Raw genomic sequence first — 27,233 nt, 5'->3', positions numbered from 1 at the left:
TATCTTATTTTAATAATCCATTCCAATTTTCAATCATCCATTCATTGCCAATCATAGGAGAGATGGATGCGCATCGACAATATTTTGAAGCAACTCAATGTTCCTCAAGAAGAAGGGGTTTTTTCTTCTTTTGTTCTAGACCACAGTTATTATTCCTCAAGTGTACTGAACTTTTTTTTTGTTCCAATTTTGGGAGAGACGCATGACTCCTTTTAATGAAACGCATGACGGAGATGCCTCTTTCATAGAGACGCATGAGGGACATGCATCTCCCATTTTTTTCGATTTTTTTTTGAACGACGCATGACCGTCATGCGTCTTACGAAGAGACGCATGAGGGTCATGCGTCTCTAAATATACACTACAATAATGATTGCTATGAATACTATGATGATGGAGGCATGCATTACTCCATTTGACCGTAAGCATAAATTCATGAATAAAGCATGAATAATAATGCTACTAGCCTACTACTCCCTCCGTCCCAGGCTACTCGCTTATTTCCTTTTCGGCTCGGAGATTAAGGAATGAGTGTATAGGAAAGTCAAAAATGACGGCTGTAGGTGAATTTTTTTACTAAAAATGGAAAGAGTGCAAGTAACTTGGGACGCCCAAAAAGGAAATAAGTGCGAGTAGTGCGGGACGGAGGGAGTATTTCCCAATTTCTCACTCTTCCACTTTTTCCACTCTTCCACTTTTTTCCAATTTTAATAGAGGCATGCATTAACTCCATTCTCACTCTTCCACTTTTTCCATAGACTTGCAGACCGTGAGTGTCAAAGTATCCATACAATTTCTCAATCATTACACAATGGCTTACAGTTGTATCGTATGTATTTAGAGACGCATGACCATCATGCTTCTCTCCCTAAGACGCATGACGGTCATGCGTCGTTCCAAAAAAATTGAAAAAAATGGGAGACGCATGTCCCTCACGCGTCTCTATAAAAGACGCATCTCCGTCATGAGTTTGATTAAAAGGAGACGCATGCGGGTCATGCGTCTCTCCCAAAATCGAAATAAAAAAAATTCAGTACACTTAAGGAATGACAATTGTGGTCTAGAACAAAAGAAGAAAAAACCCGAGAAGAAGAAATAAAAAGAAATAAAGTAATGGGGATCGTGAAAATTGAGTGAAGAGACTACACGAAGCAGAGAGCTCAAATTTGTTTGAGAAGAAGAAATCGGAGGAAATGTAGGGACTGACCGAGAATTACCGACTTCTCTTTCACTTTCACTTTCACTCTCACTCGAAATCATTTTGTCCTTTTCCTTTCCATCCAAAAATATCTATATATATAGCCATCTTCCAAACCCTTGTTTCTCTACACCGCTTAATCTTCAAGCTTCGTTCGCTTAATTTTCAATCTTCCGTTTTAAAAGCAACACCAATGGCTACTCAATCAAACCAACCTCACTCGATCCATGATTTCACTGTTAAGGTATTATTGTATAATCTGAACTTCTTCTCATAGTTTATCGGTGTTGTTCCCTTTACGCGATTTATAATCATCCTATTTTTTGTTGTAAGCATTTTCCGGTGGCATCTGCTTTTTTTTAGTTATACTGTTATGGATTGGTTTGGGAATTGGGTGGGATGTCATGTTTGGGTTTTATTCTCAAAGCCCTCTCTTAATTTGTTATTCTAAACATTCAAATGCAATCTTCATAAAAAATTTGCTGGTTTCAGGATGCTAAGGGTGATGATATCAATCTGAATGCATACAAGGGCAAAGTGCTGCTGATTGTCAATGTTGCATCACAATGGTATATATCTGTTTAGTATTGATGAAGTGGGATTTGCTTTTGTTGATTTGAGGTGATAAAGCACACCAATTTGACACTGAATAGCTCCAGTTTGAAATTTGTATGTTGTCTGTATGTTAAAAAAATCATTTTGGGATAAGGCGAAAGAGCTCATAAGATTGAACTTCTTGTCGCGTCCGGGGCTGTGCATGTAGTAAGTCTTTGGATGTGTAGAAGTGTAACTCCAAAAATACAAATTTTTAGTGTATGTCGAAAGTTTGGAGGAAGCTTTGTTTTGTACCTTTGTTCTGTATCCTTCTTTTGAAGGAAAATGTGGCTAATTTTATTTTCTTGCCTGCTGCAGTGGTCTTACCAATTCCAATTACACTGAGCTGACACAGTTGTATCAGAAATACAAGGATCAAGGTATGATTCGGTTTACATATTTCTGTCCTGTTTAGTGCACTTGTTTTTTGTTTTAATGAGATCATTATAAGGTAACTGTAGAAGTGTTTATGGTTCCTCTTCTTGAAGCCAGAAAGTTTATAATTATGAGCTAAAAAATTGAGTCATTTCTTGCTCAGGATTGGAGATACTAGCATTTCCATGCAACCAGTTTGGTTCACAAGAGCCTGGTACTAATGAAGAAATTCAGGAATTCGTCTGCACTCGTTTCAAGGCCGAGTATCCTGTATTTGACAAGGTAAAATTTATCAACAAACTCAAGTGAACCATTTGCTCAGACTAGCCTGCAACATGAATATTAGTTGCAGTACTTGCTTTTTTCTCCTATAGAAAATGCTAATGAATATCGATTTTGTATCAGCATCAATTAATGATTTTATACTATCTGTATTTCTGCAAAAGCATACAAATTATGTGCCTCTTTACTGGTGATTATTGATAATACTCCGTATTTGTTTTTGTCGACACCACTAGTTCTTTCATTGGAACAAAATCATTCTTTTTTTTGTCGAGGAAGGTTGATGTGAACGGTTCCAATGCTGCCCCGATATACAAGTTCTTGAAGTCAGCCAAAGGCAGCATGTTTGGTGACGGTATCAAGTGGAACTTCGCCAAGTTCCTAGTTGACAAAGATGGTCAGGTTGTTGATCGCTATGCACCTACCACAAGTCCTCTAAGCATAGAGGTAAATAAAGTAACACCTCGATTGAGAGAAATTGTCGTGAGTTGAACCTATTCTGCTATGATGATAGAAAGCTAAGAGTCTCTTGTTCTTGTTCTTCTTGCAGAAGGATATCAAGAAGCTCCTGGAGAAAGCGTAGTGTTGCAGTGCAGCAGCGCATGTGTTTGTCGACGAGCTAGTAATAAATGATGTGACTAAGAACACCTCTACCCTTTGAATTTTCGTCTGTGAGGTTCTGTCTGTAAGCTTTCCAAATTTTCTGTATGTATCTGGTTTTATATGAATAAGCCTAATATTTTAAGATATTTGACTTGCTCTACTTTTTTTTTATCTCATGATGATTTTTTTGGCCTCTCTGTGAGGATTGTGCATTTTGGCCTACATGATGATCTTATGAAAATTATGCATTTTGGCCTACATGGTGTAATGGATGTATGGGCATTTTAGAAAAAAAAGTTGGATATATTTTTATGTCAAAATATAAAAATTCATATATTATTAAAATTCAATTTCTTTTTGAATAGTTAACATCTACAGAAACAATGTCCTCCATATTGAGTATGTTTTTTCAATTAATAACTTCATATAAATTGAACGTATCTAGCTTTAGTAACTAAAATTTTTATCATTTAAAAATATTTTAACTAATAGTATTATTATAAATTAATATGATATCAATACTTTATCATTTGAAACCACAATTATAGCTTATTAATTGCAATAGGGAGTTATTAATTTTAATTCTAATTTATTTTTAATTTTCTCAATTGTCCTATGATGGTTAAAATTGAAACTAATACTATAACAAGACAAAATATATGATATGACAATAAAACTATGTCATTTTTATATATCAACATATTTTGATTAATACTATAAATACAATTACATCAATTTGTCAAAAAAAACGTCAGATTGTTGTCTTATCCTATTTGATATTGTCATGTTAGTTTTATTTTGTGTATTGTGAGACAATTAAGAAAAAAAAAGTTATGATTTTAAATTTCAATTTATGAGATCAACAAGAAGTAAACACAAATTTATGATTTAAATTACAATTATCCTTTAATATTACACTAAAAATAATTTAACGAATAAAGCAAAGGGAGTTTCAATTATTTTTTTTAATGAATTTTTAGTGTAATATTAATATTTTATACTAATTGAGATTAATAAATTTAAATATAAAATATGATTTTCCAAATTTGATAAATTTTTAGTTGAAATAAAGTATAACTAGAATTGATAACTCTCAATTGAAATCGATAAGATGGTAAATATAATTTTAAATACTATAATTTCTTGATATCACATTAATTTATCATAATATTAATAGTTAAATACGTAAAATTTAAATGAGCATGCAAGCATGCAACTTGATATAAAATTATGAAATTTTAATTAGTAAAATAAATAACCATGAAATGAGTAGTACTAATTAATCCTTATTTAAATAAAATCATTGTTTACGTAAATCGCTCAAAATATTCATTACTATGATTTTATTGGTGCATTGAGTATTGAGTTGCAGGTATATCTGGAAAGAGTTTGCAAAAGTAGGGAGAAAACGTTAACGTTTTGTGGCACAGCAGCCCGTGCTTTGTGTTGTGCCCACCACAGCAGATGATCCACTCCCATTGTTTATAGAATTATAGTAGACGATGCATTACTTCATCTGTTTTAGAATGTTTGTCACATATATTTCGATTTACGTCCATTTTATAAAGTTTATCACATTTCATTATCTTTTTTTTTTTGCAGTGGATTCCATATTTCATTAATTTATTTTCACTCATAATTTATATTATAAAACTAATATATAAAAGCAGAACACATATTTCACTGATTTTTTCAACCCACTTTTCATTACATTTAATAAAATCTATGTTAGATCAAAATGTAACAAACTTTGTAAGACCGTGGAGTATATATTAAGAGAAAAATTATATACTAGTATATTTTATTGTCTAGCCTTTTTTTTCAATTTGTGGTCTAATTAATATAGGTAGTCAAGCGCACGTGGCAATTCAAATGTTTTACCTATATTAAATAAAAAGTTATTAGCGTATAAATATCTTCATAAATTTAAAAAAGATTAATTAATAATACACCAACTTTATTTAATTTTATCATAGCATGCAAAGTTTTCCAACCATTTTTCAAATGATGCTGATTTTTAGTTGACATGGAAGTGACATAGTATAAAGAGTTAAGGCAAAATATAATACCCAATGTTCCTAGGGTGTTGGTTAACGCTGTGCTATCTCCATCAAATAGCAACTTTGCTATCCCAAAATCGCTTACACGGGCAACCATATCTTCATCTAACAAGACATTACTTGGCTTCAAGTCACTGTGGACAATAGGCGTCGAATAGCCACCGTGAAGATACTCCAAAGCCGATGCTACATCGATCATTATATTCAATCTTTCCATGGAATTCAAGAAATAGTTGTGGGAATATAACCATTTCTCAAGGTTTCCATTGGGCATATATTCAAGTACTAATGCCTTGAACTCTTCATTGGAACAACAGCTTATGACACTGTTCAGACACCTGTGTCGAATGCTACGAAGAATCTCACATTCAACATCAAATATCTTTGAAATACCTTCTAACTGAATGTTAAACACCGTGACAGCGACAACCTTCCCATTGTTCAGAATTCCCTTGTAGACACTGCAAGAACTCCCAGTGCCAAGCAAATTGCTCTCATTGAATTGTTCAGTTGCTTGCACAAGTTCATAATAAGAGATTCTTTCTGGTACAGTGGATATCAGCTTATCAACATCTCTAGTTTTCTTATCTTTCCTTTTGTATCTGACAAAGATAAGAGCTAGAGAAACAATTGAAAACAAAGCCACAGTCTCAAAAGCAATAAATGAATCTTGTTCCACCTTTTTCCTTTTTGATCTGTGATCAGAAACAGCAAGACATATTGGGACATGGAACCTTGGAATTCCACACAATGCCTTATTTCCCTTAAAAGAATCCATAGTGAAGTTTCTGAAAGAACCACCACTTGGAATTTCTCCACTCAAAGTATTGAAAGAGACATTAAAGTAGTTGAGGTATTGAAGTGCTTCCAACGACTTTGGAATTGAGCCAGAGAGGTTGTTGTGAGACAAGTCAAGACTCACCAAACTTATCATGCTTCCCATGGAAACTGGAATAGATCCTTCAAGGTTGTTATTTGCCAAAGCTAGATTAGCCAAATTCTGTAGCTTTCCAACAGTGCTCGGAATAGGCCCTGCCAACTGATTCATTGATAGATCTATTGAGATTGCTGCTCCTAAATTACTCACCTTTTCAAGTAAAACCCCACTGAATGAATTTGAAGATAAGTCAAGATTCAGCAAATCTTTTAGATCCCATAAGCTTGAAGGTATGCTTGAATGCAACATGTTGGAGTACATAAAAATATATCTTAAAGAAGAGATGTTTCCCAAACATATCGGAATTGAACCTGAAAACTGATTGTTGTCCATCTTTATAAAGTTGAGGTTGTATAAATGACACACAACCTCTGGAATGGGGCCTTGCAACATGTTATCTGCAAGATACAATCTTTGAAGCTTATGCAGATGTTTGATGGAGAGGGGAATATTACCAGATAATTCATTGCTATCGAATGCCAAGATCGTCAATCTGCTTAAATTGCCTATTTGAACAGGAATGCTGCCATTTAATTTGCATCCGGAGGCTGTGAATTCTACAAGTGAGGAAGATAAATTCCTAACAGAAGCTGGAATGATTCCGTATAGTGGATTATCAGAGATAGATACATAACTTAATGACCTGCAATTGGACAAAGATGTAACGAAATCCATGTTTGCATTTGTAAGATTGTTGTCGAACAGTCTAATGCTTTGGAGAAGTCTTAGGTTGCCGAGTCCATAGGTATATAACCACTCAATTTGTTACCACCAAGTGAGAGTCTTCTGAGTTGAGAGCAATTAGATATAGAGTATGGTACTGGTCCAGATATTGAATTTCCGCCAAGATGAAGCTGTTCAAGAATGGGAAAGGTGTGGCATAAATTGGTTGGAAGAACTCCAGACATAGCATTCTCAACAAGTGAGAGAACTTGAAGAGTAGAAATGTTAAAGAGCTCACGTGGAATACTACCAAAGCTATTCAATGCTAACCCTAACATCTTCATTCGGCGAAGTTGCCCAAATTCAGTAGGAATAATCCCTGTCAAAGATTAGATAATTTATTAGATTAGAATGCCAAATGTAACAAAAATATTACTCCTTCAGACCTCTGTCCATTACAAATAGTCTTAAGAGCATCCACATCGGTATATTACTCCCTCAGACCTCTGTCCATTTCAAATAGTCTTGAGAGCATCCACATCGGTGCTCTTAACTAAGAGCATGCGCCGTGCCGTCGGCACGGCGAGACCCCTGCATGGCCCTGCTCTTAGCTAGACGGCATGGCTCTACTCTTAGCTAAGAGCACCGCCGTGTCGAAGAGCATGGCGACGTGGCGGGCTCTGATTCGCCAACGGAATTTCCGTTGGAATTTCCTTTTTTGAAAAAAAAAATTAGAAATAATCCCAAAAATTTAAAAATATATATTTTCGGATTCCCAAAAATATACCCGTTTAATTACCGTTTTTTGAATTTTTTTAATCCCAAAATCATCTCTAAATACACACATTCATCATCCATTTTTTACATCAAATTATCTCTCACTCATACTGCTCTCATATTTTTTCATACAACTCACTTACATCTTCCTCTCTCACTCAAACACTCTCTAAATTCAAAAATGGATCCGAACGAGATCATTCCGGAAGTGGAGCGCGAAAAACAAGAATACTAGCAACAATATGCCGCCTATGAAGCCTATGTCGCCACTGCCACCGGCCCTCCTCCTCGACGAGCGAGATCAAATCGCCGCTACATCCCTCGTGACCGAGAGAGAGCCCACGAAAGGCTCGTTCGCGACTATTTTTCCGACGAGCCGCGGTTTCCGGAAGATTACTTCTGGCGCCGTTTCCGCATGTCAAAACGCTTATTTTTTAGTATTGTCAACACATTGTCCGCCCGTGTTGAATACTTCCAATCACGTACAGATGCAACTGGTCGGCAAAGTCTCTCGGCGTTGCAGAAGTGTACTTGTGCCATCCGACAACTTGCAACCGGGCAAACGACTGATATGTTTGACGAGTATTTGCATGTGGAGGAGTCAACTGGAATCCTATGCTTCAAAAAATTTTACACCGGCGTTCGTTCTGCTTTCGGTGAGGAATTCCTTCGGGCACCCACCACCGAAGATTGTCAACGGTTGCTTCATCTTCACGAAACAATCCACGGATTTCTCGATATGCTTGGCAGCATTGACTGCATGCATTGGAGGTGGAAGAATTGCCAGAATGCTTGGAGGGGGCAACACTTAAGCGGCCACAAAGGCGGCGGCCCAACGCTCATCCTTGAAGCAGTCGCCGACTATCGCCTGTGGATTTGACAAGCATATTTCAGCTCGGCCGGATCCAACAACGACTTGAACGTGCTCTATTCTTCACCCATCTTAAATGATCTTTTGAATGGTTTAGCACCGGTGATTGACTTCACCGTCAACGGAAATACATACCAAATGGGGTATCATCTCGCCGATGGTATCTACCCAAGGTGGTCGACTTTCGTGAAGACGCTCAACATGCCGCAAGACCCGAAACGGGTTCTTTATGCGCAACGTCAAGAGGCTGCTCGGAAATACGTCGAAAGAGCTTTTGGGGTCCTTCAAGCCCGATTCAACATTGTGAAGACCCTGTCCCGACTGTGCCGCTGTAATACACAAAGAATATTGTCGACATCATGTACACGTGTATTATCTTGCAGAACATGATTATAGCTGACGAAGGACCAAGGGCGACTAACTTTTCCGACGAGGATGAAGTCGGAAGCTCAACCGCAAGGTCTCCCCCACGTCAAGGTGTGCATACGACGGTGCGCGAGAGGATTGAAAGAAGATTGACAATGCGCGAGACCAAAGCCCATATTGAGCTACAAGAAGACCTAATCAAACACATTTGCGAAACGGGTTCTTTATGCGCAACGTCAAGAGGCTGCTCGGAAATACGTCGAAAGAGCTTTTGGGGTCCTTCAAGCCCGATTCAACATTGTGAAGACCCTGTCCCGACTGTGCCGCTGTAATACACAAAGAATATTGTCGACATCATGTACACGTGTATTATCTTGCACAACATGATTATAGCTGACGAAGGACCGAGGGCGACTAACTTTTCCGACGAGGATGAAGTCGGAAGCTCAACCGCAAGGTCTCCCCCACGTCAAGATGTGCATACGACGGTGCACGAGAGGATTGAAAGAAGATTGACAATGCGCGAGACCAAAGCCCATATTGAGCTACAAGAAGACCTAATCAAACACATTTGGGCGAAATTCGGCCACGAGTAGTGGGTTTTTTAATTTTATGAATTTAATTATGTAATTTTTAATTTTTAGGATTTTAATTATGTAATTTCTAATTTTTAGTAGTTTGTAATAGTATTTTAGGTATTTTTAATGCATTTTAATATTGTGGAAATGTTTTTAGTAATTGAAGTATTTAAATTAAATAATAGAATGGTGAGACCCTTGAGCATGCTCTTGCGGAAGAGCATGGATGTGAGTGTTGTGCTCTTGCGGAAGAGCAATAAAAGTGGGTCGGGCCCACATCCATGCTCTTTGGCAAGAGCGTGGATGGGGATGCTCTAATAGTCGACGTACCGATTTAATATAAAATAGATAAATTATGAGAAGGTGAAAAAGTACTAGTTTGGGTATTAGTACTCCCTCGAGTCCCTAATAAATATCCTACAAATCCTTATTTAGACGGATCCCAAAAAATATTTCATTTCACTTTAAATATGAAACATTGCGTTTCTGCATGAAATTTTATATTGTGTTATTTTCTTGAGTTAAGTGAACAGAGAATAAAGTGAGGGTGAAAAAATAGTGATGATATTATTTCAATTTAGGAAATATTTCATTTTTAGTGGGACAACTTAAAAAAGGAAAACGTCACTTTTATTGTGGGCATGGATTTTAAGAAATGTAAAGAAAAGTTTGTTGGAAAAGTTAGTGGAATGTGAGACCCACTTTTTATATTAGTTTTATAATAAAATGTGAGTGAAGTGAGTGAGTTAGTGGAATGTGGGACCTACTTACCATTTATGGTAAAAATGAAGTGTGACAATTATTGTGGGACGAGCCGAAATGGAAAAGAGTGACAATTATTGTGGGACGGAGGGAGTATTATATAAAAATAGCGCACACATTGTACTAACTTTTTTTTCACAAGTCATACAATTTCTTAAAACTCACACTGGTCAAACATGAGACATCTATTAGGGACCGAGAGAATATAAGCAAAAAAAAGTAGGAGATGAAGTGAAAAACAATGATGAGCCATGTTACCAAAAATGGAAGAATACTACTCCCTCCGTCCCATAGAAATAGATAATATTTTCTTTTTAGTCCGTCCCATAGAAATAGTCTATATTCATTTATGGAAGCCTTTTTCTCCTTCTCTTTTCTTTATTATTTATGGGTCCCACAATCCACTAAACAATTTTAACTACTTTTTCTTATTCTCTCTTACTTTACCAATTACACATTAAAACCTGTGCCGACCCCAAATAACTTATTTCTATGAGACGGAGGGAGTAGTAATTTTTGTGGATTGATAAAAATGAGAAAAACTAGATTATTAATTATAGAATGATGGGAGTATCATTTTTGATGAGATGATACAAGGAGCATGAAAATCACTAGGTCTTCTTACCTGTCATGCAGTTTTCGGTGATTTCAAACTTTGTTGAGATTGTAAGATTCCCAGTGAAACTGTTGCACCATAGTATTATCTTAGCCATGAAACATGCACCACTTATTTCACTTGCACACATCGCTTTTAGATTATCCTTCTTACTCTCTCACATGCAGCAGAGAATTCTTGCATTTTAATTATAGATGAAAGATAATGACAAATGAGATTTTTTATTTATTTTTATTTACTATTAGTGGTAGCCTTGAAACACCCAGAAAATTACTGTTCATGAAACATTCTCTCGACCCAGTAAAAAACACTCGGGTTTCAGGCTCCAAGTACTATCTTTGTATGCTGTTGTGAAAGTACGCAAAAGTTCGATGATGACAACCATGCGAAAAAGAAAGAACACTAGAGTTTTACGTGGTTCGATCGTAAGATCTACGTCCACGGCCAAAGGCAATATGATTCAGTATATTGAGAAATATGCAGAGATTTACAATCACTCAAGAACTCTCTCCAAGAACTCAACACCTCTAATCTAATTCTAAACCAAGAACTAATCAAGTGATAGTTTGGAGACTCTTTTCTTGAATACCGAAGTAGCTGATTAACTATTTCAGATGCAGCCTTCGTCTGCTTTATATCAGTCCCTTCATCCTCCAACGGCTCTCTTGAGATGTTAGTTATCAAATCAGTTATAACTGTTCCAACGGCCACTTCCCGTTTCTTGGTTTGCATCAACATGCCGAAGTGCTGCATGATGCCGAAGTGCTGCATGATGCCGAAGTGCTGCATGATGCCGAAGCTCAATGAAATGCTGAGCTCAATAAACCGCCGAGCTCAATAAAACACCGAGCTCACCGAGCTCAATAAAACACCGAGCTCACCGAGCTCAATAGAACGCCGTGCTCAATAATATGCCGAGCTCAATAATATCTTGAACGAGCTCAACCTCTAACAAATCTACAGCTGTTGAGAATGACATTGATTTTTAGCTTGCTGCATCCAACGGTGATTGTGAGATTATACTCCAACAAACTCCACCTTAATCTCAGAATCAACAATGAATCATAATCCTCTGACAAAACCTCAAACTCATCACTCCACAAGTCCCACCAGCCCCAAGCAGTATTTAAACTTCATGGCTGGCAACGGCTTTGTCAACATATCAGCCGCATTATGCTCAGTAGATATTTTCACCATCTTGACTTCGCCTCTCTGTATTTCATCCCTTATGAAGTGCATCCGCACATCTATGTGCTTACTTCTTTCGTGAAACACTTGGTGTTTGGCAAGGCATAAGGCGCTGCTGCTGTCACAGTTTATCTCCACTGTATCTTGCTTCTCCCCAAAATCTTCTAGGATTCCCTTCAGCCATATTGCTTCTTTCACAGCCTCTGTCATTGCCATGTACTCGGCTTCCGTAGTAGATAAAGCAACCACATGTTGTAATCCAGATTTCCAGCTTATAGCAGTGCCATTTAGGGTGAACACATATCCAGTTTGAGATCTCCTATTATCTCTATTTGATGCATAATCAGAATCGCAAAACCCCACCAGTGCTCCACCTTGATCCTTACACTCTGCCCTGTACAACAGACCATAATCTGAAGCACCCTTCAAGTATCTGAGCAACCACTTCAATGCTATCCAATGCTCTCTCCCATGGTCTGACATAAATCGGCTAGTAACACTTATAGCCTGAGCCAAATCTGGTCTTGTGCACAGCATTGAATACATTATGCTTCCTATGATGTTTGCATAAGGTATCTTGCTCAGCTCTCTCCTCTCTGAGTCATTCTTTGGTTTCTGATCCATGCTCAACTTAAAGTGACCAGCCAATGGTGTAGAGACAGGTTTGAAGTCATCAGCCTGAAATTTCTTCAAAACTCTCTGGATGTAATTCCTCTGCAACAACCTGAGCTCTCTCTTTGGCCTATCCCTCAGTATATCCATGCCAAGGATTCTCCTTGCATTTCCAAGATCCTTCATTTCAAACTTGGATTCCAGTTCAGCCTTGATTCTCTCAATCACTCCCAGATCTGCTCCTGCCACAAGCATATCATCAACATACAAAAGTAGGAAAGCAATTGGTACACCATTCCTTTCTCTGATGTAAACACAGCTATCATACTGTGATTTTCTGAAACCAATACTCATCATATGCTCATCAAACTTGAGATACCACTGCCTACTACTTTGCTTCAATCCATACAAACTTCTCTTGAGCAAACACACTTTGTCTTCATTCCCAGCCTCCATGAACCCCTCGGGTTGATGCATATATATTGTTTCTTCAAGTTCACCATGCAAGAAGGCTGTCTTGACATCGAGTTGGTGTAACTCCCAATCATACTTTGCAACAAGAGCAAGCAATATCCTGATGGAACTGTGTTTTACAACCGGAGAGAACACATCATTATAATCAATCCCCTCTTCTTGAGTGAATCCTCTAGCAACAAGCCGTGCCTTAAATCTGACACTCTCAACTTCACCAACTTCAATCTTCATCTTGAAGATCCATTTGCAGCTAATAAGCTTTTGGGTCCCTGGATTCTTCACCAAAATCCAAGTGTGGTTTTTGAGTAGTGACTGGATCTCTTCTCTCATAGCTGCAAGCCATTTCTCCTTTTCCTTACTCGACATAGCTTTAGCATAGGTGGATGGCTCTAAGCACTCCAATACCTCAGCAACACAGAGAGCAAAAAAACTCATCTCATAATCACTGAACCTAGCTGGCTTTCTGATCTCTCTTCTGTTTCTGTCCCTGGCTATAATATGTGATCTTTGATCATCATCAATCTGATCTCGTTGCTGGGGTTGCTGTGGACTTGAAGCTTCATGGGAACTTGAAGCTCCACCTCCATTCTGATCATCTGGATCACTAGGTGGTGGCTGGCCATGCTGAACTTCTTGATCAATAGATACTCTTTCACCCATCTGATCCTCAGTCTTCAAGAATGGCATATGATGCTCATGGAAGACCACATCTCGGCTCACAATTATCTTCTTGTTCCCCTCTTCAGTGCACCACAACCTGTACCCTTTTACTCCATGTTGGTACCCAACCATCACACATTTCTGAGCCCTTGCATCAAGCTTTCCCTGCTTGCAGTGGGCATATGCTCTACAACCGAACACCTTGAACTGGTTGTACTCTCTATCTCCACCATACCATCTGACATCTGGGATTTCATTTCCTATAGCTGATGATGGAGAGCTGTTAATTAGCACCGCAGCAGTACACACTGCCTCCCCCCAGAACATCTTTGGCAAGCCTGATGATAAAAGCATGCATCTGACTCTATCGAGGAGTGTTCGGTTCATTCTTTCAGCAACTCCGTTTTGTTGCGGATTAGCCGGGACTGTCCTATGCCTTTGTATCCCATTTGTTTTGCAGAAAGACTCAAAATCTTCAGATAAGAACTCCAGCCCGTTATCAGTCCTCAAGCACTTGAGAGTGGTGGATTTCTTCAACTTCATCTCTGTGCACCATTCTCTGAATTTTTCAAATGCTTGTGACTTCTGCTTTAGGATGTATATCCAGACCTTTCTGCTATAGTCATCTATTATCGACATGAAATACCTGCCTCCTCCCATAGAAGCAGGCTGAGCTGGACCCCATAAATCACAATGCGCATAGTCAAGAGGTAATTTTGAGGTGTGTTTACCAGCCTTGTATGGTAGCTTCTTGCTCTTCCCCAGAGCACAGTGTTCACATTCCTTGAACCTCTGATCACTTCCAGCCGGAATGACCCCTTTCTTGATCAGTTCTCTCATCCCACTTTCTCCAAGATGGCCGAGCCTCTTGTGCCACAGACCTATATCAGAGTCCTCTGCAAGATTCACTGAAGCAACAACAGTTTCTGCTACTAGATAGTATAAACTGTTTCTTCTCTCAGCAATCAGCAAGATTTTTCCATTAAGTGAGACATTCATATAGCCTTTCTCAGAAGAAAACCTGAAACCTCTAGATTCAAGCATGCCAAGTGAAATCAAATTCCTCTTAATCTCAGGAATGTACCTGACTTGAGTAAGCAGTTTTGTTGATCCATCATGAGCTCTCAATCTGATATCTCCAATGCCTTTGATGTAGCACATCTGATCATTCCCCAACATTACTGACCCGGTTGCCTCAGAAAGGTTTTCAAACCAAGCTTTGTTGGAACAAATATGGAAGCTGCACCCGGAGTCCATTATCCAAGAACTCTCTATCCCACCACTCACCACATTCATGATCTGGGGTGGATCTGTGTCTTCTGCAAGATCAGCCTGATTTTGGGTAGCCTTCTCTTCGTTTTGCTTCCTTTTCCACGAGTAGCAATCCCTTTTGAGATGCCCAGGTTTCTTGCAGTAATGACAGCTTCGCTTCTCCTCATTTTGCTTCTGATACTTAGGCTTTTGATTCTGATTGAATTTCTTTTTCTTGCCTTTGAAAGCCTTTACATTCAAGGCTTGACTGCCACTTCCTTCATTTGTCTTCGAAGAGTTCTTTTCAAGCTCCTTTGATCGAAGAGCACACTGAACTTCTTCATATGTGATGCCAGATTCTGCATTCCGGCCAAACAGCATTGCATCTTTAAGATGCTGGAATGTTTTGGGAAGAGCATTCAAGAGCAAGATGGCCTTGTCTTCATTCTTCATGGGGCCATCTACATTCTCCAAATCATCCAGATTCTTGCTGAAATCATCAATCTGCTCTGCGAAGGGTCGGTCTTCAAGAATCTTGTATGAAAAGAGGCGCTGCTTCATGTATAGGCGATTAGCAAGCGACTTGGTCATGTACAGCGCTTCGAGCTTCGTCCATACCCCATGCGCTGTGGTTTCCTTCGCAACCTCGCGCAACACCTTGTCCGTGAGATTGAGAATAATGGCGCTATGGGCTTTCTTGGCAATCTCAGCCTTCTTCCTCACGCTCTTCTCATCGAGATCTTCTTTTTCTTTCCCCTTCGGATCAATTGGCTCGATTGCTTCATCGAGCCCTTGCTGGATCAACAGAGCCTTCATCTTGATCTGCCACAGACCAAAGTCATTCTTCCCCGAGAATTTCTCCGCTTCGTACCTCGTCGTCGTCATCGATATCAACTCCGATTGCGTTTCCCACAGACGGCGCCACTTGTTGTGAAAGTACGCAAAAGTTCGATGATGACAACCATGCGAAAAAGAAAGAACACTAGAGTTTTACGTGGTTCGATCGTAAGATCTACGTCCACGGCCAAAGGCAATATGATTCAGTATATTGAGAAATATGCAGAGATTTACAATCACTCAAGAACTCTCTCCAAGAACTCAACACCTCTAATCTAATTCTAAACCAAGAACTAATCAAGTGATAGTTTGGAGACTCTTTTCTTGAATACCAAAGTAGCTGATTAACTATTTCAGATGCAGCCTTCGTCTGCTTTATATCAGTCCCTTCATCCTCCAACGGCTCTCTTGAGATGTTAGTTATCAAATCAGTTATAACTGTTCCAACGGCCACTTCCCGTTTCTTGGTTTGCATCAACATGCCGAAGTGCTGCATGATGCCGAAGTGCTGCATGATGCCGAAGTGCTGCATGATGCCGAAGCTCAATGAAATGCTGAGCTCAATAAACCGCCGAGCTCAATAAAACACCGAGCTCACCGAGCTCAATAAAACACCGAGCTCACCGAGCTCAATAGAACGCCGTGCTCAATAATATGCCGAGCTCAATAATATCTTGAACGAGCTCAACCTCTAACAAATCTACAGCTGTTGAGAATGACATTGATTTTTAGCTTGCTGCATCCAACGGTGATTGTGAGATTATACTCCAACATATGCAGTGTAACTCAATCAGGGGAAAGTAGGGTCGTTTCTCCATTCTACTGAAAACAAAATGTTTTCCCATTTTTGCCCGATTTAAAGATTGTTGCTCTCGACTCCCTTCATTTTTGCCCGTCGTTTCTCCAATTGACGGAATCGACATCGTCGTGGTTGAAATTTCAGTCCTTCGCTGAAGCGGAGTTGATATCCGAATCAAAGTTTGTGTTAAATCCTAATTTATGCGTTCAATTCCTATAAATCCAAAAATGTTTGTTTTAATTTTTACCACCATTATTTTGCTCAAATTAGAACAGATGCTTCGGTTGTCATTAATAAACCAAGTCTAGGGCAATTTATTCATATTGTACTTATTTTCACATCATTGAGCTTTCAACCAAACAACTACAATTGGGCTTCATGGATGCGTTTTTTTTTACCAAATGCAATATTATCACCAAAAAGCCTATCCATATATATGTGAAAAGCCCACTATCTCCTAAACCATGAAAATCACTTCCATGTACCAAACACCCCCTTAGAGCATCCACAATGGCGGCGAGCGGACCAGCTAGCCGATCTGCGGCGCTCGCCGGTTCGCTCGCCGAACCATTGTAACCGGTGAGCGCCATTTCGGCGAAAAAATCGGCTAGCGCACGCCGGTCCGCTCGTCGCCATTGCAGGCTCCGGACCGGCGAGCGATCAGCGAGCGATTTTTTTTAAAATTTTTGAAACAATATATATGCGCTTTGCACGTCATTTTCATTCGCACCACTTGTTTTAACGAGTACTCTCTCTATCTTAATTTCTGTACAGGATCAACAACGGGAAATGAGCAACGTTGGTGGTAGTAGTGGTGGTAGTGTTGGGGATGCTGAGGAGTACGAACGTCGAAAAAACGAAGCGTTAGAGGCCTATACGAACAATGAGATTGATCGGCTGATGCAGAGGGCCTTGCAGCCGGCGGTACCTCGACCTCGACCACGACCAGTTGGCCACCGCCGAACAGTGATTGAACGTGATCACGTAGCTGCACATCAGCGCCTATACGAAGACTACTTCACAAAGGAGCCGCGGTTCAATGCCAACCTTTTCAGGCGCCGTTTTAGGATGAGCAGAGCCCTGTTTATGCGTATTGTTAACTCCTTGGAGCATCGATATATGTATTTCCGCTTCAGGCACGATGCGGCTGGCATACCCGGCCACACACCTATTCAAAAGTGCACTGCGGCAATCAGGCAGTTGGCCTACGGAGGCGCGGCAGACATGTGAGACGAGTACCTCCACATCGGTGAGACGACTGCCCTTGAATATATGATGTATTTCTGTCAGTGCGTGATTGAAATTTTCCGTGATCAGTACCTTCGAAGCCCTACCCCCCGAAGACTACCAGGATCTGATGCAGATGCAAGGGGAGAAGCATGGGTTCCCGGGTATGTTAGGAAGCATAGATTGTATGCATTGGGAGTGGAAGAACTGTCCCGCTGCCTGGAAGGGGTTCTACACGACCGGCTACAAGGGAAAGAATCCCACGATGATCCTCGAGGTCGTAGCTGACTACCGGCTGTGGATTTGGCATGCGTATTTGGGGATAGCCGGGTCGAACAACGACCTTAACGTCCTCAACTCGTCGCCCCTTTTCAACGAGCAGTGCCAGGGCGTCAGTCCGGCCATTAGTTTTGTCGCCAACGGCAACCGGCATGATATGGGCTACTAGTTGGCGGATGGGGTATACCCTAGGTGACCCGTCTTTGTGAAGACGATCAGATGCGCATCAGATGAGAGGAAGGCGTACTTTGCAGAACGGCAGGAGTCGGCGTGCAAGGACGTGGAGCGCGCATTTGGTGTGCTCCAGTCTCGATAGGCGGCAATTAGGGGTCCAACGCGTTTGTGGCATATCGACTGCATTGCTGATATAATGTACGCCTGTATTATCATGCACAACATGATTGTCGAAGATGAAGGTGTACAACTGACTAGTTGGGCCAACGACGATAATAAAGTCAGTCCAACTGACTAGAGGGAAATGTTTGGGATCCAAAAATTCAAAAGATTTTGTATAGAACCAAAATCATAAAATGGGCATATGTTCAGGACCAGTTTTAGCCTTTACTCAAGTTATTAAAGATGTTGATGAGTAGGAGAAGAAGAACGACAATTAGCACGGCGTTGAGAGGAGCAAAATCAAAATAAATCCTTTAAATACTTTATAAGGGTTAGTGATTAATAGTTAACTAATTAGCAATCCTAAATTAAGAATAATTCTTAGCCATTAAATTAGGAGATGTAATAATTAAAATAATGTCAAGTAAATTATATTTTAAATTTAAAAAATTATTAAATAAATTTTAAAGGATATTAATGTCATTTTTTATATATGGTAGGTAAAACTAACCACTTTCTTTTTTCTCAAAATCATCTTAGAACTTTATATTTACGTAACTCTCTCGATTTAAATTATTTTTTCATAAAAAATATATCAAGTTAAAGGTAATTTTATAAGGATTCTAACGAGATATCAATTGCATATGTTCCGATGATCAGATGATGAAATATTATAATTTTTATTTCAATTTTTTGTATATGTTGATAAATATATTTTATATCAATAAATGCATCAACAAGTTTCAATACAATGCATGTATGAAGTTTTCGTGTACGTATGTTGAAATATCTATATCATTGTTGATATTTTTCGTATCTGTAGATAAATGCATGTTGATATTTTTAATACGATATGTTGATATCAGAAAAACCACAAAAATTATTATAACAGATTGACTTATTTACCCTTTTATTGATATTTTAGCTACTATTTATTGAAATCGGTGAGATTTAATCTCATCCACTAATTTTAAGATCTAAAGGTGTATGATTGTTCTTAGTTTTAGATTGGAATACTATATACATTTTAACATTACCCTACTTATGATATCTGAACTTTTACTATTATTTTGTTTTATTTAATTTTTAATTAAAATTATTTATTTCTATTTAATTTTACTATGTTACTATGTAGTAGTATTTTCTTTGTTTTAATTTAAAAGTAACAAGTTATTAGTTTATTCCAATTTAAAATTAACATTTTTGTCAATAAAGGAATACCACTCAATTATATCTAAACTCGATGTTTTTGTACGTCAGTCTTTTGAGATGAGGTTCCTATTAGGCCCATAACATAGATCACTTTTTTTTTGTAAAATTCAAAACGTTACTTCTTTCGGAAATCGATGGATGGATTAGTGAATGGCCTACAAGGAATGGAGGGATTCCTCCACCGCTACGACCTGACAAGCTTGTTCCACAATCCACACCGACGACGTAAATGACCATATTCTTCAGAGCTTAGCAGCTGCAACCATGCAAATCGTTCGAGCACAAGCAGTCATATTCAACACTTGCTCTAATTGACTATATTAAGTCATTGATCATAACTTGGTAAGCATTGGTAATGTAAATCTCAATTTTTTGTTTTTGTCACATTCTTGGGTGTAGACGGAAAGTATTACTTGTGATAAAATTAGTAAAAATAAAATGAGATAATTAATAAAAGATATTTTAAAATATTAAAATGAGTTATAAAAGGGGACCGAGCCCCGAGGAAGTATTGATTTTGGGCCGTTGTGTTGGGCTCTAGCATTGCAAAGAAATAAGAACAGGCCCACTAGTTCTAGCTTAAAGGGAGAAAATATTTCACGTTATTTTCTCTCTAACTCACTGTAGATACACACTAATCCTTCGATTCTCCGGAGAGGATCCCCTGCTGTGTAAAAAACCACAGCCGAGGCTGTTGTGGCTAAACGCAGACACTTTCAAATGAAACGTAGCATGGGTTTAGAGAGAGAATGGGCCAATGAATGAATATACTCCCTCCTTTCGTGAAATGTTGTCCAGTTTTGTCATTTTGATCCGTCTGTGAAAAGTTGTCCACTTTACTTTTTTTTTTTCTATTTTTGATAAATGGACACCACTTTCCACTAACTCTTTCCACTCACATTCTATTATAAAACTAATACTATAAATGTGGGACCCTCATTCCACTAACTTTTTCAATTCACTTTCACATTTCTTAAACTCGTGTCGAGTCAAACTTGGATAATATTTCATGAACGAATGGAGTAACAAACAGTGCATCTTTTGTTTCTTCTTTTTTCTCATTCCTTTATTTGATGAAATATCTGTCGGGTAACTTTTTCCATGGAGTAGCTGTTAAAAATATTATGGAAGACTTTTCTATTTTGTTTTATAATCATGATATAAAAAATTACTAGTATTTGTTATTACCTATTAAAAAATATTACTTTTAACACACTGAAAAACTAATTAATAATCAGACATATTAATTAATACCATTAAGTTAATTACATTAACCTCATTTGTAAAATACTCATATTTCACAAGCTATTAAAGAACAGACTACAATATTTTTATTTTGCCATATTTCTGTTATTCAAATAAAAATATATTATAAAATTCAATTTAAATTATTATTAAAACACTTATAAATTTTGATCACGATATAATAAAATGTACTCCTAGTACTTATAACTTTAAGGGAAAAGGGAGGATTATATAATTTATATTTACACTTTTCAGTGTTTATATATTCAAATCTCATCATTTATTTTAGAAAATATACAAAATTTATTACATATATCTGGTAAATAGCTAGACCCTATCGTTACATCAATTAATTAATATTAGTAATTCAACCAAATTAACGTTTGTGTTTGTGTGTTTAATGTTTATGCATCACTAACAAAAACTGCAAACTTGTGTTTTTGTGTTGGATATTTAACAAATGTGGAGCAATTTATTGTAAAACAAAATAAACAAGTCTTCCATATATTTTTAATAGCTACTCCATGGAAAAAGTTACCCTGGCTGACGGATATTTAATCAAATAAAGAAATGGGAAAAAAGAATGAACAAAAGAAACAGAAGAGTCTGTCTTACTATATTCTTTCATTTGGCCAATTTCTCTCTCTGAACCCATGCTGCGTTTCATTTGAAAGAGTCTGCGTTTAACTACAGCAGCCCACCCCCTGCTGTGTGTTTTTACACGGCAGGGGATCCTCTCCCGAATATGAGACATTTAATAGAGACAGGAGGAAATATAATTTAAACAAGATATAGTTAAGTGTTAGGATATGCAATGAACTCCTAAGTTGAACAAATCAAGTTAAATGCACGGTCTACAATTAGGTTTATAGCTACAACAATGGCCACAACAAGACACAAATCCCACCAATTTTACTAGATAAAACAACACAACCTATAAAGATGTCAATCCATCCTTTTTCTTTTTTTTACTTCCAATTTCTCCATCCATATTCCTACTAAACCCTAAAGATAAACACTAGTTAGCATGAAACTGGCTGGCTGGCCCGTCCCTCGCGCGCTTCATTTACAACAACACATATATACAGAAAAAACTTACATGTGCTTATTGTTATCCCTCTCATCCGCGCATCAGGTCAATATCCGTCTGGGAATTTTTTACTTCTGACCGAGCAACTGGCGGCCAAACACTTGTTCCAGTGTTAGGTGTATAGTTTTGACTAGAAGCAGCAGTTATTGGGGTCAAGGACTTCTCTGCAGATTTCTCTACCAGATGTTTGTCATCTTCAGCAGCCGACTCGACCTTGCCTTTTGGCTTAGTTCCACCATAAACGAAACTACATGCGACTACCTGCATGTGATAAGTTTAAGTTAGGGGTTATTACCGAAAAAAGGTAGGAATTTGCCGGTGAAAGCATGGACTATACCTGTACTGGGTTTGCTGCTACGAGTCTACCACCTATCGCACCCCCAATGATATGTCCGTCGGGACTGCAAACTGAAATGCTTATTCCACCAGTACGATTGCGAGGGCCACCGCTTTCAGCAACCAAGTAAGACCCCGATAAGCAAAGTATCTCGAAACGGCCCTGAAATAAATAACAAGCTAAATTAGCTCCTTCTAGACATAAAGCAAAGATCTCGTATGAGCTGGAATAACAGTGATTTCGAGAAAAGCTCATGAAGATGATTGGGGGAAAGACAACAAAGATATTTCGGAAAGTGTTCAGGTCAATATCTATCAGGCCAGATACAGTGAGTCGATTGTCAGAATAACTTAGATTATCACAATTTTCTGCAGGATGTTTGGAGTTCAACGCCTAACTTGTTTAAGTGCAAGATCCATGGAACACGTTTATTGATCCATTGCTCATACAAAACCAGCTTTTATGAATCATATACAACATTTGACAATATAAACAACAAGAACTTGGACTACCACATACACTAGCAGAATGGGTCTACTTACAAAATCCAAATTCACAGGCAGAGCGGAAGGAAAAACTCTCAGCTACTATTGGACTCAATTTGGTCAAATGACATTCAGAATAAGGTTAGCTCTTAAAGAAATATCAATGCAGTAAATTTTTAAATATTACTATCAAATATAATACTGTAAGAGCATTAGTAAGAAAAAGAATTTAGTGTAATATCTGTAATTCATCATCAACAACATTAGCACTACAAGTCAAGCAATTAAGATGCAGGGCCAGGATTACTGAATGTAACTAATGAACTGATCACAGGTGCTTCAAACCTCATAGGTAACGGTGCTATTAGAAGCTGTAGGTTGGCGCAGTGTAACTGCAGAAACTGATCCGTTAGCAGACATAATGCATAGAGCTCTTGGCCTCTGTTGAGCAAATGCCAGAATTTTTTCTGCAACATCCTGTTAGGAAGAGCAACCAATACTTATCATGACATGTAATATGATAAACATAAAATGTACTTTTGTACGAGTACGACCGGGGCGCAGAAACAAAACACCCCACATTTTTAAATAAGGAAGGGTACAGCTCTAAGATGGAAAGAGTATCAAAGAGATTTCACAGTCAAGGTGAACAGTGGATCACTAGGTATCGAACTGGATAAGATCTAAAAAGCGAAACATTTACCACACTATTTAATAAGAGTCCAAAGTGTATTTTGTGATAGCCAGAACAGAAATTATTAGAGAAACTCGAGATGAAATATACCTCACCAACACCAACATGCAAGACATGAGGTGTAAAGGCTAATCCAGCTGAGTTGTTCATCCATTCGCCTAATCAAGGAAGAAACCTTAAGCTCAGCAAGATACCATACAAGATGAAACATAAGTACAATTATGGATATACTAATACTATTGAGTACAAGTGTACAGCCAAGAATTCATATTGATATCCAGGTAACACATGGAGCAGCGTTATTTTAGGGTCAGGGTCGAAATGAAGGGGGTAATAAATGCATCATCAATAAAATATAGCATTTCTGGAAATGCAAAAATAGTGAAAATGAGGCACCATAATCATGAGATTGGTACATCTATTAAGGCAACTTTCTATAAATCACAGAAAATAATCTATATTGGGTAGTGAAAGTAACATCAAAACACAAATCATGGAATACAACCTTTGGATATTTAAATTGAATTTAAATAGAATTTAACATCTACATTAAATTGAATTTAACAGACATACAATACTACAATATTTTGGAATGCAAAAAACAAAAACATAAGGTTGGAGAGCAAACAAAAAACTTGAATCCACAATATCTTCTATTTACTCTTCTAATTATATCACACCATTAATATCTATACAGGTTGCAATCAAAAAAGGTAATGAAAAAGAACTACAGTTCATAGAATAAAATAATAAAGTAATCAACATGAACAAAACATTACCAAGGGGAGCAAGCTTCTGCTTCCATCCAGTCCCGGGAGGTCGGCCTCGTCTTGCTTTTTCCCCAGGGCTGACCACCAAAGTGGAAGAAGGCTTAGGTGCAGACATGGGGGATAATCCTAAGCCCATGTTAGCTCCATCGGGGGCATACTTCCTCGGCCTACCCCTCTTCTTCTTCTGCACCAGTTCGCCGCCCGGTAATGCAACCGCAATGCCTCTGCTGTAAGAAAAATGCTGCGATGGGTTCTCAACATGGAACGATGAACCACTCGCAGCAACAGCAGGACCACCACCACCACCCCCTGCATTGGGCTGCACCTGAATGCCGGAGTTTGCAAGATTCTTGAAAGCAGGGGAAGAGTGCATTAAGCCGGGCTGAGCAGAAGCAGAGCCACCACCGCCACCTCCACCGCCATGAACAGTATGGCCAGGCCCTGAACCACCAGATCCACCAATTCCCCCTCTATGGAGGTAGTATGATGCTGACCCTTGTAATGCCATCCCATCTCTCCCATCCATGAATTTAATAGGCCAAATTCAAACTAAAATGATCCAAAATTTCAAGAACTCCGCAGTGAAGACACTACTTCTAATACACTAACTCAACAAATCTGAAACTAACGCAGCCAAAGAGATCACACAAAATCCTAACAGAAAATGAAGAACATACACTAGAACTCATAATTGTAACACAAACCTAAAAAAGGCCGGGCCTTTAACATGGTTTTCCATGAATCACGGAAACTAACCAACTAAACCAACAGAAATTACACTACTTTACAGTCTCAAACTACAAAATTGCTGCAATACAAAGAAAAGGGAACTCAAAAGACTGAATTATTACTCAAATGACTGCCAAGAACACACGCCGAAGCTCATTGTGAAAAATGTAGAGGAGATTCCATACCCACCAGCTCCTCAAACACTCAGCTCAGAATTCCCCACTGCACTCACCCACATAAATGAAGAGGGGACAATAAATGAAACCCTAGATTTAGAATGTTCAAGAGAGAGAGAGAGAAGAAGAAGAGAGGGTAAAGAAGTTTTGAGAAAGAGGAGGGAGGGTAAAGACAAAAGTGATCATGAATAGAAAAATTAGAGCTTTTGAATTAAAGGTACTATGACTCCTTGACTACAATTCAAGAAAAGATTTTTCCAAAAAAAAAAAAGAAAAAGAGAAATTCAATGGGGCTGGTGTAAGTTTCAGACTCAGAAACCCATTGGAGTACAGTTGGGTGCACCTAAAGTACCAAGATGTCATTATCGAACAAGCACAAGTTGCAACTGTACTACTCAATTACTCCTACCATCTTCTTCTTCTCAGAAAGTATATTCAATTATTTCTTTTTACTAATTCATCAGTCTTTGACCAGATTCCTTGCATCAATGCTTTTCCTGCTATGAAATCAGGCAATGGACCATAGTTCAGGCCCTTTTTGTAGGTGGATTTGGGAGGAAAAATATTTAATTCTATCAACAATTTTAATTTTGTTCTCATATGACTGTCTGCGTACGACATCATATGGTTGTGCTAAATAAATTCTTAAACTTATCGCTTATTTATATTCTACTACTCCTTCAAGAAAAAAAAATTGAAATAATTCTAATTTTATTGGACAAATTATGATTATAAAACTTATTTATACTCTACTGCTCCTTCAAGAAAAGAAAATTGAAATAATTCTAATTTTATTGGACTAATTATGATTATAAAAAATGAGATTATCCACGGACTCGTGGCTGAAGGGATGACCTTGCCCGACAACTTCACAAGGTGCACGATCATTAAGAAGCTTCCTCTTAGTTGGAAGGACTTCAAGAGCTACCTCAAGAACAAGCGAAAGAGGATGACTCTCTAAGACTTGATTGTGAAATTGCGCGTTGAAGCTGATGTGCGCAAAACCGATCAAAAGGCTAAGGGCTACAACCCACTTGATGCAAAAGCCAATCTGTTGGAGCGGGGCAGTCCCTCCAACAAACGCCCTCGCCCAAGTCATCCCAATGAGAACGACAAAGGGAAGGGAAAGCAGCCTGCAAATAAGTTTGAAGGCAACTGCTACAAATGTGGCAAATCTGACCACTTTGCCAAAGACTGTCGCAGCAAGAAGAAGAAGTCGGCTGCCCATGTCGTTGAGAAGGAGTTCAAAGACTGGGATGAAAGTGACCCTGTTGCTGTGGTCACTGAAGAAGTTAACCTTGTTGATAACAAGGATGGCTGGTACATTGACACCGGCGCTACTGCTCATGTCTGCTCAGACAAAAGCAAGTTTGCCTTCTACACTGCTGTTGAATGGAGGAAGATCAATATGGGGAATCAAGCATCATCCGAAGTCCTCGGCATTGGAAATGTGATCCTCATGATGACGTCCGGCGTCTCAATCACTTTGAAGGATGTGTTGAATGTCCCGGACATCCGCAAGAACCTAGTGTCAGGATCAATACTAGTACTAGTTAATAAGGGGTTTAAACTTGTATTTGAGTATGATAGGTTCGCATTGTATAAGTTTGGGAAGTCCCTCAGAAAAGGTTATGTAACCGATGGACTTTTCAAGCTTAGTGTGGCTACACGCCTTGTCCCAAAGCCTTTGGCTAATAATAATAAAGCATCTACTTCCTCTTACTTGGTAGATTGAGACATGTAAATTTAAAAGCCATTAAAATATTAGTAAATTTAGATTTACTAAAGGCAAATGAAGTGGATACCTGATACGAGACGTTGCCATATCTTCCCATATCTTCCATATCTTTTATTTAGTCATCTTTTTGATTCATAGTATCTTTTCCATATCTTTGTTTTCTTATTCAATAAGTTATGGTAGTAGTATTCTAGTATTATAAATAGGAGATGATATTATCATTTTAATCATTCAATGAATATATGATTTTGGCCAAGTCCCTTGCATAATACGTTGAATCCTTAATCCCTACGCCACCTGCTGCCCGACGGAATCTCACCGCGCACAGCTGGGACGTATATCTGATCTGCAGTCGCTGCCCGACGGGTTGGAACCCGCGCACAGCCACCCAGATTCTTCCTCCGCCGACCCT

At 38.5% G+C, this 27,233-nt stretch overlaps 3 protein-coding genes across 3 annotated transcripts; 1 reads left to right on the top strand and 2 right to left on the bottom strand.

The window, feature by feature from the left end:
- The first annotated feature begins 1,136 nt into the window (after positions 1-1,136).
- Positions 1,137-3,198, top strand: LOC121780011 (probable phospholipid hydroperoxide glutathione peroxidase). Its single transcript, XM_042177526.1, has 6 exons — positions 1,137-1,442; positions 1,691-1,767; positions 2,111-2,172; positions 2,331-2,449; positions 2,729-2,896; positions 3,000-3,198. Exons 1-6 carry the CDS (start codon positions 1,392-1,394, stop codon positions 3,030-3,032), a joined length of 510 nt encoding a protein of 169 aa, XP_042033460.1. The 5' UTR covers positions 1,137-1,391; the 3' UTR covers positions 3,033-3,198.
- A 1,687-nt stretch (positions 3,199-4,885) lies between these two features.
- LOC121779132 (receptor kinase-like protein Xa21) lies at positions 4,886-10,812 on the bottom strand. Its single transcript, XM_042176467.1, has 4 exons — positions 10,692-10,812; positions 6,956-7,091; positions 5,009-6,692; positions 4,886-4,933 (listed from the first exon to the last, which is right to left on the bottom strand). The coding sequence occupies exons 1-4, from the start codon at positions 10,810-10,812 to the stop codon at positions 4,886-4,888; spliced, it is 1,989 nt and encodes a 662-aa protein (XP_042032401.1).
- Positions 10,813-21,597: 10,785 nt separating this feature from the next.
- LOC121778342 (AT-hook motif nuclear-localized protein 9-like) lies at positions 21,598-25,382 on the bottom strand. Its single transcript, XM_042175670.1, has 5 exons — positions 24,188-25,382; positions 23,499-23,566; positions 23,060-23,191; positions 22,230-22,391; positions 21,598-22,153 (listed from the first exon to the last, which is right to left on the bottom strand). Exons 1-5 carry the CDS (start codon positions 24,702-24,704, stop codon positions 21,923-21,925), a joined length of 1,110 nt encoding a protein of 369 aa, XP_042031604.1. The 5' UTR covers positions 24,705-25,382; the 3' UTR covers positions 21,598-21,922.
- Positions 25,383-27,233: the final 1,851 nt, after the last annotated feature.

This window comes from Salvia splendens, chromosome 19 (assembly GCF_004379255.2).
Source record: "Salvia splendens isolate huo1 chromosome 19, SspV2, whole genome shotgun sequence".
Lineage (NCBI taxonomy): Eukaryota > Viridiplantae > Streptophyta > Magnoliopsida > Lamiales > Lamiaceae > Salvia > Salvia splendens.
This window is presented reverse-complemented; position numbering and strand designations above follow the sequence as displayed.